General features: G+C 27.3%; 1 protein-coding gene across 2 annotated transcripts in view; it reads right to left on the bottom strand.

Moving 5' to 3' along the window:
- Positions 1-14,168, bottom strand: part of LOC118065487 (irregular chiasm C-roughest protein-like) — a 67,459-nt gene extending 53,291 nt beyond the window's left edge. For both annotated transcript variants that reach the window (XM_035080787.1, XM_035080788.1), the window contains exon 1: positions 13,185-14,168. In XM_035080787.1, coding sequence (XP_034936678.1) covers positions 13,185-13,264 — 80 coding nt within the window. In that variant the 5' untranslated portion in view covers positions 13,265-14,168. The remainder of the gene's footprint in view (positions 1-13,184) is intronic.
- Positions 14,169-16,218: the final 2,050 nt, after the last annotated feature.

The raw sequence follows: 16,218 nt of genomic DNA, 5'->3' as shown, positions 1-16,218 counted from the left end.
GAGTGTAACATATATATTACACAAGTGTCTTTTTATTTTCAAAAAATCCTTAATTCATCATCGTACATCGAGTTAACATTCTCTTTTATTCATTTTTTCTTTTCAACTCATATTCAATCGAATGCCATTTTTATCGAATATTTATTTTATATTTTCAACATTTAAAGCTCTTCGAACAACATTATTTATTGGTGTTGACGATTTATTTATAATTTCACGGACTGTTCACAAGTCCAGAGAAATTATCAATTTTGATATTTAACTGTTGAAACAGTATTCCGTTATTCGCTATTATAGAACAAACGATAAAAAGATATAGATAAAAAATAGCACGAGAAATTATCTTTTTAATGGTCTCTCATTATGGTCAGACTAATTTTAGCCTGGAGATCAATGACGATTAGTTTTCTATTTCAATAAACTTTTAACGTTCAGTCGTCACACGATATTTGAATTATTTTTGTTTACTTTTTTTGTACTATTTATTCATTTCGATAACAATCACTCTACATTCAGAGAAATTTTCAGTCACCTCAACTATTTAGCTGTCATTATATTGTTACTTTTTTTATGGAATGATAATGTCATGTACAAATCAGCAATGACAGATTATGAGAGATAGTTTGAGTCTTGTAAAAAGGTAATATAGCGTATTGATTCAATTAAGTATTAAATTATTCATTTTATTTAGTCGATAACTTGTGTTTAATATGATTCAGTGTGTTGTATTGTGAAACAATAATTTTGCAGTAAATGGATCTGATGTGAATATTCAATTCAGGTTATTGTCAATTTAATTCAAAACAAAATTTACAATCAATCATCTTTAATAAATTCGAGAGACAAAAGAGTTTTAATTTTTAAAGTTCATTTTTCTTTTATTTTCTATAGAGTTCTCAGATTGTTTTCGATTTATACATTGAACTTTTAGATTTTAAAGTAAATTTTTTTCTTTTCTCAAGGGTTTATATTTGCAGTTGTAATAATATCAAGTTAATTAAGCTTTCATTGAATGTTTATTGTCCTAATGTGATTCAGTGTAGTTTTTTTATCTAAGAAACTCCCTGCCAAGTTATTCATATTTACATCCCTTCATCTAATTTTAATGTAGATTTTCTCAATCATCTCTTATAGAAATCATGTAATTCTCTACTAAACCTGCGGTACCATTTGTAAAAGGGATAGATAACTGTCAAGGTTTTTTTCTACTTTTTAAACTCCATTTTTAACCAAAAAAATTACCGGGCTCAACTTTAGACAAAAACATATTGTATTTTTCCAAATCTTGTCTACATTATATTGTATTTATCGTACAACCATTAATCCTTAGGAGATCGTTATATAGAAAATATACAGAAAAATACAATTTTTATTTATTCAAGATTTAAAAAAAATATTTTTTTTAATATATTATTGTTTTCAGTAAAATGTTTAGTATAAACATATATGTAGAGATGTTTTTGTTTTCAAGTTGATACTCCAGAGTATTTTGATGAAAAATGTATATATATATACATATATATTTAAGCATAGATATTCAAATCTTCTTAGATTAATTTTCTGTTTGTGTTTTTATGTCGATATGAGTCTGAAAATACTTATCAGTTATAGCTATGTTTTAAGTATACATAAATATACGTATTTGAAATTATTTTTTAGTAAAATTTATTCTATAAAATCGAAAAAATCTCACGTAAAAAATATTATTTATTATTATTCAACATAGTAATGTAAAGAAATGCATTAGATTACTGAAATAAAGATATAAATATCATTAATTGGATAGATGTTATCATCATATTTTATAATTAAGTAAGTAGTTTTCGTTTTTAATTTTTTTAAAATCTCGCAACCTAATGTAATTTTTTTTATTTTTAAATGGATGCTATCTGTCGTGATCATAGTGGTAATACACTTTTAACAAATTACATGAATATATTGAGGGATATCCAATTTTAACTGAACTGATTGTGAGTTTTTCACAATATCTATCAACATCACATTCAAATATTTTTATAAAGGATGGAGTAATTTTTGTAACATTTAATCAATTTACATACAATAAATAACACTGGAGCTTTTATTTAAAAAGAATAGACTTTAATTATCCGAAAAAAAATTATTCAATAAAATAATTAATTATTATTATTTATTTTTTGAATAAAATATTAGGAATATCGAGTAATCACTCTAGTATCAAAAGATAATAAATTTTCAAATAAAAATTTGTCAAAAGTAAATCACAAATCAAGTGACAAAATAATTTTTTTATTATTGAATTATTATTTATCATATTTTCAGAATTGAGAGTAGAATTCTGTGGAAATATTTTTAAAAATATTATTCCAGCCTAATTTGGATTAGCTCCAAGTTAGGTCAATTTAAATCCAGTCCAGACTTTAGCCTTAAGTTATTTCCTCTCAGTTAAAGTTCATAAAAAAGATAATAAATTAATTTTATTTATTAAATAATAAATAATCAAATATTTAACAGCATGTTCAAATAATTACTAATTTTTTGATCACCCTTTATAAAATCATCTTCATATTTACCTTTTTAATTACCGCATGATAATCTTTTTCCAACTGATTTAATTATCATTAATAAATTTATTTTTATTATTTTCAATTTGTCTGCTAATTTGAATAGAAAAAGTTTCTATCATACTTTTTTATCATTTGTCGAAATGATGACTATGTAATTTTTTTTAACAATTTCATTTGAAAACTGCAAGTAGTATTTCTATATTTCCTATGAAAAAAGTATATACTGATACTGTTGTTAACAATTCTTTATTTGATATAATCAACACCCTGAAATTACATTCGTTTGAATTGTTAAGAGGAGTAGTGGAAGAGGGCAAAATTTTCCTTCCTCTGCACCTTCCCGTTTGTCCTCGTAACGAGAGACAAACACGCAATGATCCTAAGACCAACAACCACATTCAGGTCGGCAACTCCTCCGGGAATTCATCGAGTTTCGTTCACTAGCACAACCTAGCTGGTATAAAAATGTGAGACATAAACTGGGATGAGTAAATGAACAATCCCATTAGGTTTCAACTATTCTCTATTTTCTTTGCAGTTGTTCATTATTTCCTACAAACACTGTATAATTTTTTTCTTTACTCTAATGTAATTTTCTATTGAAAAATCTGATACATTATAATAAATAATATTACTCATAAAAGATAGAGGTGATAAGAGACAATAAAAATGGTGAGAAATATGAAACATTTGATGACAATATTAGTAAATACGTTTTATCATCCAAAATATTGCTCGTGTTATCATTAAGTTTTCCGGTTTATGGTGAAAACTTTTATGCGAGGCTACCTGTTTTAAACCAGTAGTTGTTCGAGTATTTCGCTAGATAAATAAATTTATTTCACAACTATATTGAAACACGTGTTAATAGTTGTGTGTACATAACATCTATTAAATATTATTAACTATTAGTTTATTAATTCAAAGTTTATCCTAGTAATATGATCAAACGTGTAGCCATCATAATTAATATTATTCTGCCGAATATGGTTGACTCAGTTACCCTTTATTGTTAATGCATCAAACAAATTGGTTTATTATTACAATAATATACATTATATGTAAGGTTCAATTAGTGAAATATTGAATACACCCTGGAAAGAATTAAAATATTTTATATAATGTGTTAGAGTTTCATTTGACGTATAATCAGTTTAATTTTTTTTACATTATGAAGATGTTAACGATTAAATATTAATTATAATATTATTTTTTAACAGTAAATTCACCTATATTTCGATTTTTCCAATCACAAAATGAACAAAAATACTAATAAGTTCTTTGTAGTTTGAGATCAATATTATTTTTTGTCAGTATAGATAATACAACTAATATAATATATTTTTCCAATAACTCTCAAGCCAGTGGCACTATCAATGATATTGATCTAATTGATAATATTATATTTCCAATTATTTATATTACAGCTGATAGATTTATCCATCTCAGATTTTTCTGCAATCTAAAGGTAATAACATTCAGTGATCTTGGATTGAGTCATTTACCTAAATAAATTAAATTCAAGATTAGACAAACCTGTTATAATTACAAGTAGTAGTGAAAAAAAAGAATATTAATTTATTTAATAAAACTCATTGCTCTTTTGTATTTTTAATTTTCTTCAATAAAAATGGAAAACTGCTATGTAAAGTATTTAAAAACTATGGAGATCATTATTTAAAAAATAAATAACAATAAATAGAATAAAGTTTATCCCTTATATCAATTACTTCATAACGATAACAAACGATTTTATCAGTTATTAAAATTAAAATTTTTAAATCTATTTGATTGCTTTGCCAATTTATTTGCCGATAATTATAACTTGATGATTACTGTGTGTAATTGACATATAATAAAAAGAATTTAAAGGGACTAGTATTATAAGACTAACTTTACTATCAATATTATTACACAATACTTTAGTGAGTAATTGAAAAAAATTCTATAGCTTTTCAAATCAATTCACTTTTATATCCATAGTATCAAATTTCTTTTATTGACTTATTTTTTTTTCCTGTCTAACTATTGGTTATAGAATGATCAAGTGTGATTTTCCACAAACGTTAATTACGAGATGCAAAACTGTGAGGGGTCTACGGTGAATAATCGAACATTGTGAACGTGAGTGCTGGAATAGAGATGAACAAGAATGATGAAGGGAGTCAAGTGTACCATGTACAATCAACAATACTACTGTCGAAGTGTTCGTAAATAGGTGAAACTTATACGTTGACGTGTGAAATAAAAAATCAAAAAGAACCAGAAATATCTGTAAAATTAGCAAAAATAGTGATTTACTTGAATTAGCTATCAAATAACATCAAATGTTATCAATGATCTGGAAATTGAATTTTGATTTTCAAAAAAATATATTCTGTTAGAAAATTGAACTTTTTTCTTACTACTGAAGATTATTTTTTCGCTTCATCCTTTATGCAGTATAGGTAAATGTTTGTGTTCTACATATGATAAAATGAGAGTGCTCGTTATGATATGATCATCAATATATCATGAAAAATCAATGTGGAAAGACAAATTTGTGTACATTAAATGACGGGTAAGTTCTTTATTGAGATTGTTGAGAGATAAATCATTCAATCAACAGTGGAAAGTTTTTTAAAATTCTTGAAAAAAGCAATTCACTACAAAAATAATGCCATTTTTAATTAAATTCATTAGGAAATCGTTTATGAAAAATATCTGAATACTAGACTTGAATATTAAAAATTTATTTTTAAAAAATAATAATTTTACTATCAACGGTCTTTTGTATTTTATAATACCAGTATAAAAAAACTGATTGACCTTTCTGCCTATCTGTATGGTGATGATTATGAAGCACAAATTCATCTACTGTGAAAAATAATGATTGAAATATTAACAGTTTTTTTGCTATCGTAATAATATATTTACTTTTAATTTTTATTTAAAACTTTCCTTTTTAAGAATAATTTCATTCTACTAATGAACAAGTTGAAAAACTATGTAAATAACATCCTGGAACTTTTAAATTCTTCATTTCCATTTGTACAAATAAATTTTACCTTTCAAATATTTCAATGTTACTTAACATTTTACGGCAATGTCGCTATAACGTTTGATTATTTTCAAGTATACTCATAACCATCAAGTATACGTTACATACATACTAATAAATCAATAAAATAATTTTCCCCACATCCTCCTAGAAAGTTTATTTTTCTTTTCGAAACTTGATAAAATTTTCGCCAAGTATGTCGGAGAATATTTTATACACCTATATTCAATGTGGGTGTCCATCAGATTCATGGTTTGAGTCAGCATATTTTTCCTCTTCGAGTGTATGATACAATTGTTAAATAATGAATTTATTTCTCAAAAGAGTCTTTACAATTGATAAATTTAATTCTACCTTGAGAAGTAATTAATGCATTAACACGATTCAAGTAATTTTTTTTTCAAGTGTACTCCACTTTTAAAACGATACTAATGTATTTCATAATTCATAAGTAATCATTAGAATGATTATTCAGTATTAAACGGTAATTTTAATTAATAAAAGTACTTTCTATGTTCAATAAGTTTAGTGATATGACAGTAAAAGGGCTATTATTCAATGACACTTGTAGTAATTCAATATTAAAGGTTTTAGCATGATTTATATACATTGAAATATAATAATTCACACGTTGAAGATTTCTAATACCAATATCGGTTTTCTATATGTAAGGATCGTTTACTCATAGCATTATTTTATTCTTAAAAAATCAATAAAATTGATATCTTTTTTTTCATAATTATACAGTAATGTATAAATAAATAAAATTTTATTCAGTACTATACGATGTTACATCAGTTTAAAATTGAATGAAATCTATTATGTCATTTTTTACAGCCATATAGACCCTGTGATAAACCGTCAGCATTACCATGGCTTTGACCAGACCTATGTTGAACTTCAGAATCATATAAAAAATTAATTGAGTGTAATTGATTTCGTTGACGACAAAAAAATCGGCCAATAATACATTTCCATCTATTAAATGTAATTGACAATACTCATAACTTGATCTGCATTTGTTTCAAATAAGTAAAATTTTGTCGAGTTGATTACAATAAAATGAAGCATATACATTGTCATATGAAAGTAAACTAACAGACCAAACATAATTTGAAATGAAAAGAAAGTTCATTAAATGATAGCTATGATTTTTATAATAAAGAAAGACATTTGATGTGCTCCAGTCTCAGTCACAAAACTAAAAATATTGGTCAAGCATTGCTAATAATAAATTCAGTTGGTGTTAATCAACATATAGGTAGAAATATACAATTATTTTTAAATATATATACATAGTTCACAATGATGAAAGCTCAATGAAGTATAATCAGGAAAAGCCTATCCAAGTCTCATCAATGTATCTATACCATCTATTAATTCTCTTAACAGCGTAGATGTATTTAAATTAAATTAATTCTATTCAAGGTGATAAAAAAATAAAAATTATATCTGAATTTTATCTCTATTGTCTTAAAAAGCTCATCGACAAAATACAGAATATGTCATTTAATCGGCCTTCGGTGGATTAACTCCTTCATTCGATTTCACACATGGTAAATGTAGAGTTGTGATCAATTGTACTAGTTGTACTTCAATACATTTCATTCTATACTATGATTACAAAATATAGTATGGTTTGGTTCAGTAAGTTAAAAATGATACCAGGAAAATACCAATCATAAATGTTTTAGGTATAAACATCAACCCACTCTGCGGGAAAACTTGAGACGCTGAAGCCCTTTAAACTAGAGGCACATTTAGGAAGCACTCAGGTCATTGTTCGAAAATTGGGAGACGTTGCAGTTGACAGGCGAACGGTATGCCACCTAGAGCTCGCGGGATCCATTGTATTTCAGCGATACTTCAAACTAACTCAATTAACCATTGAAGACGACGTTGTTCATTACACAAGGTAAGGATCGAGTTCTAAATACTGCACAATTTAATATTTAAAAATGAAATTATACTGGACCAATAAATAGATTGAGGTATGGAAATTCTTAAACTTCATTCAAATGATATTGCTTATGAAATACATAATTTTGTTAACTTGCCATCTAGAAGTAATTGCCATCATATCGATTTTTGGAATTTATATTTTTTTGTGTTAAAATAATATTTGGTATCATGGTGAAAACTAAGATTGGCTCATCCCAATATTGGGCCAATTCATTTAACCTCTGTCCGAGAAGGGGTTAGATATGAACTAATCTTCATTTCTATTCAGTGTAGAAAAGTTTTGATGAACAACTTTACAATTTAGAACTGGATAGAACTAGAATTGAGTTCAATTTTACTAGACTCTGTAGAGTTGTCCTCATTTTTATTTTACAACTAATAAAAATTACCTTTTTTCTTCGTGTAGGACAATTTATATTTTTTTTTTTTTTAGTTATTATGACAAAAAGTATTATGTTTGTTTCATAAGATATTAGACAATTGTTATTATTATATTCTTGTAATCCAGAAAAAGCTTTAACTAAAATAAATTCGTAATCTGAAACTATTTTTTCTGCTGTGGTTGAGCAAAATGATATAAAAATTACAATTTAATACAATGTTTGTTAGTTTTATATATTTCTATGTTGACGAAATTTTAGGTAATGTAAGAATGCATAGATATATTAATGCTCATTCCATCCTTAATGCTAATTAAATAAATTTGCTAACTACATGAAATGTATGTTTGTTAAAAAAACTATTTTGTCAATACATGGAGAAAATATAATAATATTCTGCTTTTTGAGTCGTAAATACCTGTATGCATATTATAAAATATATATTTAGTTCTTGTTAAGTATTTTGCTCTTATTACAGTAAAAGTAAAATGAATTACATTAAAATTAGAATAATGAAACTTTCTTACATGGTATGTTAATAAGTTTAATTACATTTATTTATAGTATGAATGAAATAATATAAAAATAATATGTGTGCATGTATGTCAAGACTTTTTTTTTATTAACAATAATTCAAGTATGGATAAAAATATTTTGCACAATGCTATTTGAAAGATAATACAACGAAGTAAATCTAAAACAAGTTTGATCAAATTGAGTGAAGCTTTTTTTATATTCGAAAAAGCAGCAAAATAGAATCATGAAGAATATCAATGCTATGATGCATAATTAACAGAACGTTCCAATGATGACAGAACGTGTAAGTATTTTTTGCTTTCGAAAAAAACCGTTTTTTTACAGTTTTATAAATAGTTCGTATTATTCGTAGCGATGAAATACTATTACTAACAATTGCAAGTGGTTTTTACTTATCGAATCATGAATGTTGTTGATAAAGTCAATATCGACCAAGCGTGGTATTAAATGAATACAAAAGTTTTTTAACCATTACATAGTGCTTATGACAATTTTAATTTGTTATAAACAACTGAAAATAGTTTCTATTGTCCATACACAATAATGGGTTACTGTCACATTGTCAATAAAAACCTTTAAACGAGAAGCTCATCGTGTAAGCTGTCAAATAGCACCTGGACTTATTTTTATTTATTATTTTATGTTTTTAATGTTTAAATTCTTTAATCTATAAAAATAAATTAATGAGGATTTCACAGTAACTTTCAGTGTATTTCAGTAATTTTTTTTAAGAGTAAATATTTTACAACAATTAATGGTGTATAACATTATCGCTAATTTGACAAATTTCTAAAATATTTTCTACATTAATGTCATTATAACAAGTGCATTTTTTATATATTTAACCATCCAAGAAGTCTAATGAGCTAATTGAAATAATGAATAAAAGAATTTCTGCTAAGCATCAACTTCCTGCAAATGAGTGACAGTAATTTCGAAAAAAAAATTTCATTTATTATCTGGTGATATGCATTACCTCGAATAAAATATTAAATTCCAACATTATAATTAACTCAAACCTAATTTATACCATTCTATGCAATTATTGAATAACATAGATTATCGTGCTAATTTGCAAATATGCAAAAAAATTTCGATTAAAAATATATCTCTCATCAATTAAATAGTACATTGATTTTTTTGCTACAATATTCGAGAATATGAACATGTTTAATGTTAAAAATTAATATTACAATGAATGTCATCGAGATTTTTAGTTTTGTTAAATTGTCAAAAAATGATTTCATTTAATACAACATCGACAAAAAGTGTTTTCGATATTATATTACGATAAAATATTTTTCTGTAAATTCACAATCAAATATCATTAAAAAGAGAGAAGAACCTCAAAAAGGTGAGGAAATATGAAAGTAATAAAAAATAATAATAATTAAAATATTTTACAAAATAAAATTCGATATTTATTTACAAAGAATTTCGATTCCATATAACTTGAAATGAAAAAATTTCAATAAAGAATTCTTTTCAACTATAGTTGGTATCATTTTTTTAAACTAAGGCATGCTAATAAAATTTTTTACCGACACATAGAATTTGAATATCAACATTTTTCAGCACAATAAATATCAAAATAATGTATCGAAAAAATATCTTCTCTTTAATGCTTAAGATATATTAGTCAATTTAAAATCATCGAGCCAATTTATATCCACAAAGTTTTAGAAATTCCTCGTTCACCATAGCAAACATATTTTTCATATTTTTTATGAAAACATTATTATAAAAGATGCTAAATATAACTGAGAATAATAATTTATCTTTTATGGTATCATATTGATAGTTCGATAAAAGGAAGTATGATTTTCAATCTCCATAAATATAATATACATACAAAGAACGAAAAAAAAGTTTACGTGTCTTGATGAATACATTAGGTAGTTGATAAGCGTGACTAAGATACTCAAATAAACGTAGGGGCGAGTTGAACGCATGATTTTGATCCACGTACGCTGCTAAAAAAGTGAAGAATGATATTTCGTGCTTTCCCTAATAATCTATACGATGTTGAATCCATATAGCTACCTTCAAGATCCGTCTGCATCTAAAGCCACCCCTGTTGACGCTTTGTAATGAGTACGAAATTTGATAGGTCTAGAAACGGAGGTCTTCGGGGTTAAAAGTGTATTTATTGCTCGATTACAAGATACCGTAGAAAGGAGACAAAGGGAATAGAGGGTAACAACGTTGAATCATCCTTGAAGCATTTTGTATGGATAAAACATCAGAAGGAAATCGATTGCGTATACAGCTTTTAGTAAAGTTGAGAAGAACGTTCAACTTCCAGACGCTCGTCAGTCACGTTGGAGTGATATTCAAGATGCTGACGTGTTCGTTAGTCATAAAAGACCTTTAATCAATGGTAGGGCTAGAACGAAATCATGCCGATTAAAAATCTTGTTGAAATGAAGCCTTAGTCCTTAGGATGATAGACTTTACTTCATCGATTATTTTACTGTGAAATATTAGGATATTATTGTCTTACGACATCGGATAAAGTGCGAAGTAAAATAATGGCATAACAATTATTTGGTATATTAGTTGAAGATGATTTCTTTGAATACAAATTTATGACTGCCATATTCTCTCGAAGAATCACTTAAAACCACTGTGAACCAATGAATATTTACTAGTTCAATTTTAGATCATTTATTATTAATAAAATAATATTGATTGAATTTCACGTGCGGATAAATCAATATGAGAGTGCATACACCTAGTATTATTCCAAGCAGAAAGCAAAATTGGTCCATTATTGGACTAAATTTTACTATGTTAGTTAAATTTTGAACCAATCTCATTTTTTACTAGGCATATTCCGACGTATTCAGGTAAAAGAATAAGATTGTTTCAACATTAACTTGAGCTTATTCGTAACGAAGTTAGGATAGGTTTTAAAATAAGTATTAAATAAGTATATGGTTGAATATTGTTTTAACCATGGATGATAACCACGTACCACTATCATTTTTACGTATTGAGATAATATTTAAATCAAACACAGGCATGACTTTATGTTAAAAGATTATATTTAGTATGTGTTTTTTGACAGCTTTAATGCTTGGTTGAAGAAATTTCCAACTCATTCTCTAGCATTAAAAGAATAGTTTTAATGTATTTGAATAATTCCTCCGTCATTTACTTTACCAATTCTCAATGGACTTGAGAGAATGCTTTTGCTTTCCTTGAGATCACCAATTGATTGAAAATAAAATACCACAGTCTGAGACGTACTGTTTTATCAGAGTACCAATATTGAGCCAGTACTTTTTTTATTTTTTTCACCAACAATTACAAAAAATACATGTACATATATTTATATATAATACAGAGTAAATGACTCATTTTTTTTGCTTAATATTCAACTTTACAATGAGCTGAATCATAGCCAAATTTGAAATGTTGATGCTCAACATACCAAGCTTGATTCAAAGTTGGACCAATTGTTCAACATTGATAAAATGAACCTAGGTAAAGTTCACTTTTATTATTTTGGTTTTCAACTAAATCATAGTTATTAAATACTTAACAAAAAGGTCTTTCTAAAGTCAATTAAAAAAACTTTTAGAATAAATTCCAATCAATGGTAAACGACTGAAGCATTATTTATACAATTGTCATTTATAGATGGTAAAACAATAAACCGTGAAAAAGCAATTTATGGAAAGTTTTTCCTTTTATTTTTAAAAAATGATTCGTGTCAAGTTTTTTTGATTAATGTACGATAAAAAAAGAATAGGATTAAAAAATTTCCATTCTACATAAATTTACCATTTTTTCTCGAATAAATCTACAAAATTAAAAATACTATAAATGAATTGAACGTGAAATTATTTTAATCACTTACTTTATGAGTGATTAGGATATTAAGATTGAACAGTTTATAGTTAGATAATGTCAAAGACGCAATGAGGTCATGATTTATAGGATCAATTGTAAGCTTATGATTAATGGTGTTCGCACCCTTTTTCAGTCACTATCTATTATCTTTTTATGTTAAAAGATTGAAAATGTTTTGCATTTACTATGAAAATTTCTTTTTCGTCAATATTTCCATCCCTATCAAATTGGACAAGAAAAAAATTTGAATAAAAAATTGTCAAATTATCTTTTTCTTTTTCAAAAAATATAGTTCATTAATAAACTTTGTAAATTGTATAGCAGTATTATAATATAAAAATATTTATATAAAAATGGACGACGCTAATTAAGTTACATAGACTAGACAAGTACTTAAAGAGATTCATTGTCTTTTATACATCTTCAAGTGAATTTTTCTTGTAATTACCTTTCAAATTTGGTTCAAATTTATTTTAGTAGAAACCTTCAATAGCTCTACACTGAATTTACTTCAATTTTACAATTGAAGTTGAATAATTAGTAGTAATTTTTTTATACAAAAAAAAATTCTTCCTTCGGTAGAAACAAATATTTACTTTAAAAAAGTTCACCTACATTTCTCAGGTAAAAGTTACACGTAAATATTTTCTGATTAAAAATCAGTTAAATACTTTCCATTTGAAATGATCGCATTATTCATGTTATTGACTGGATTGTATTTAAAGTTGAAAATTTTTCTTCCAATAAAATGATAAATTTAAAAGTTGATATTATTTATCAAATAAGAATAACACTTATCTAAAGTGTTTCTCCATTTTACGATTGATTATTAGTACAAAGCATGCTTGAAAGTTAGCTCACCTGCTGACTCCTCTGGGAAGTGCAACTCTTGTGGTTACGTCCATTGTAAGTGCTTTAAATCCATTATTCACAGACGACATATCGCGCACGTTCGTCTTTTCGACACACAATCAGCGCGTCTCACGACAAATATTCTATACACCATTTATTGTTTGCCCTTATTATCATTTTTTGATAGACTCTGTCTGCTGACCAAAACTTGAAGCTTATAGAATGATATTTCGACACTTAATAGAATTTTCTGACGAGGAGAAAATAAGATATACTTGTCTCGTCACGCGTCAATAACAGCTCCGAGTAAAGTAAGAAGAAAGAAAGAACACAAATAAAAACGCTGGAGGTATATTTTTTCCTTGAAATGGTCGAGGGTAAGTCCACCCTTGCGCTGCAAGCATCACTTGACTACTACCATCTCAGGGGTCTGGGCAACTCCGATATCCGTCTGACTCAGCGATCCGGACGCGGATAATAGCACTAGTATAAGACGAGCAATACAATTCCCATTGCACATTTGATATAACTCAAAGTGAATTTCCTTCTTCTTGTTATGTTATTGACACACAGTTATCACGGTCATTCACTCATAAAATCGAATATTGATGAGCACAAAATTATCTTAGGTCATATATAACACACTAACAAAAATCGTTTTTCACTCAAAATATTACACTTCCGTCGTGTGTCACTTGCTATATCAAATCTTTATGAAAATTCCAAGAGACATTGACAGATGAACGTATACGTTATAAACCAATATCATATCACTCAATTTTATTCACATACTAATAAAACATTTAACAGCTATTATCCCAAGTACAATACACTCAACTTTATTAACAGTACGGTTTAGTTAAATTATTGCTGAATAATTAGGGTAATCCGTTTGAACTGATCATGAACACTTTGGAGATGGTTTAAAGACTATATCAGTCGCATATAGATAGGTTTTTAAAAAATGGTACAACACAAATCCTATCCGAAGCTCTGTCCTTTCGGAACTACTGGCACTATACGAGCAAGCTCTCACGAGCCTCCCACCAACATCAATCGTAACTCCCCACCAGAGTAAAGTACCACGCGCCTTTATCCCCACTTCCAGCAAACACGCACTGGACTACCTAGAGCGTGACACACGTTTGTGAGTCGAGTGGGAGAAGGGGTCGCGTGGCTGTCGCGGCGTGCTGAGGTAGCGTCGAGACTTGGAATCTGCAGAGTGAGAGAGTTGAGAGCAAGGGAGAGAGAGAGAGAGAGATCCATCAGGATCTAAAGGGAGAAGTGGTGTGCAGAGAAGAGCGACACTAGCTACAGCGGCAGCGCCGACTCAGAATCAACGGCAGTAGCATTAATGTGGAATGGCGAGCGGGGTGACAACGCAAGCGCACTACTTCTATTGGAGCTGGGTGATGCGGCGAAAAAAGTATGAGTTTTGCTGGTGAAGGCCGCCAGAGAGTAGAGACCTCTTACTCCGGTGACTATTTACAGGCTAATGCCCGATCTCTTGCATCGCCGCCAGCGCGTCCCGTGCTCTTCATCCGCACCACGAAATGCCTCTTCGCTTCGATGAATTACTACTGACGCCGTGAAACGGATGTAAAGTTGAACTGAAACATTGCTTTTTATTCATTTTTAACTAACTATAATCTTTCTTCCTGCTATCCCACCGGAATATTTCAATACATTCTTTTTTATTTTAATTTTCTTTCTATTTATATTACGCAACTTCTTATAATGAAATAATGTCCTCTATTTTTTCTTTCGCTAACCATTACAATAGTTATATTTACTCTGAAAATTAAATATTTGATTTGCACTGATTGATTTTTCAAAAGTTTCACGTTATTTAAATGAATCCAGGGTCATTATTAAAATATTAGATGAAATTATTTCAAGACTGATGATTTAAACACGTCCAAAATTAATGTATAAACAGTTTTTCTTTTTGTATATTGTGTAATTTATATGTACTGTATTTTCGAATTGTAAATAGGAATTGGAATGTAAGCTCTGCTTTAAGCTAACATGTGAATTTTTTTTCAATATTTGAACGTGTAAATCGATGATTAAAATTTAAACTATTATTTTATAAACTACTATGGATTCTAAATTTCAACAACTCTATACTTTTAAAAAACTGAAGAATTTTTCTCATTACCTTATGTCATCTCAAAAGAAAAAAGTTATATTTATTGTAATGAAAGAATTACAAAAAATTGAATTTTTTTATTATTAAAAATATGATTTCTACATGTACTTTTGAAGAAAAAAAATGTGTATTACAATTGAAAGTGTTTTTGAAAATGTACATTATAACTATATTTTAATATAAATCGCTTTAGTCATTTTCAAAGAACAATTTTTTTTAATTGTCTTAATTATTATATTCTATCATTTAAGGAGAAAATTGAAAAATTTTTCTTTATCTCTCGTAATTAATAATTTAAAAAAAAACAAAGTATTTTATTCTTTATACTATTTTAGATAACTTTGTTGCATAAACAATTTTGTTATTACTATGACAAGAAGTAAAAAGACTAATTTTACAGCATCATTAAAATTCTAATTTGATTTTAATTTTTCATAAAAAAAGATACAATCAGATTGTATACATCATTTCACGTAGAAAGCAATTATTCAACATAAAAGATTTGTAAAAGAAGTAAAAATAAATCCATATGATTTAATGAAAAATAAATAAAAAGTTCTGTTGTAATACTCAAGTCATAAATCATGAAAGTATGGAAACTAATTAATTTCGTAAAAATAAGTAAATTTTTGGAGTACTTACAAGTTAAATCGAAAAAAAGAAATAATATATAAAGAAAACTCTGTTGAAAAAATAAAATTTGAAATTAAACACTTTTTTTACGCAAACATTAACACAAATACACTTTGCGAAAATAAAAGTATTTTAAATTTCCGCATTCAGTATCTCTTTTTCTTAACGCAAGTACTCGAGAATGGTTGATGCAAAGCATATTTGCTCAGGGCATTTTAACAAAAAACAAAAAAACTCATACAAGGTGGCAGCGTGCCA

The sequence above is a fragment of the Chelonus insularis genome, unplaced genomic scaffold, assembly GCF_013357705.1.
Source record: "Chelonus insularis isolate UGA/USDA-ARS -01 unplaced genomic scaffold, ASM1335770v1 contig_316_pilon, whole genome shotgun sequence".
Classification (NCBI taxonomy): Eukaryota; Metazoa; Arthropoda; class Insecta; order Hymenoptera; family Braconidae; genus Chelonus; species Chelonus insularis.
The sequence above is the reverse complement of the archived record's forward strand: the minus strand, read 5'-3'. Positions and strand labels throughout refer to the sequence as shown.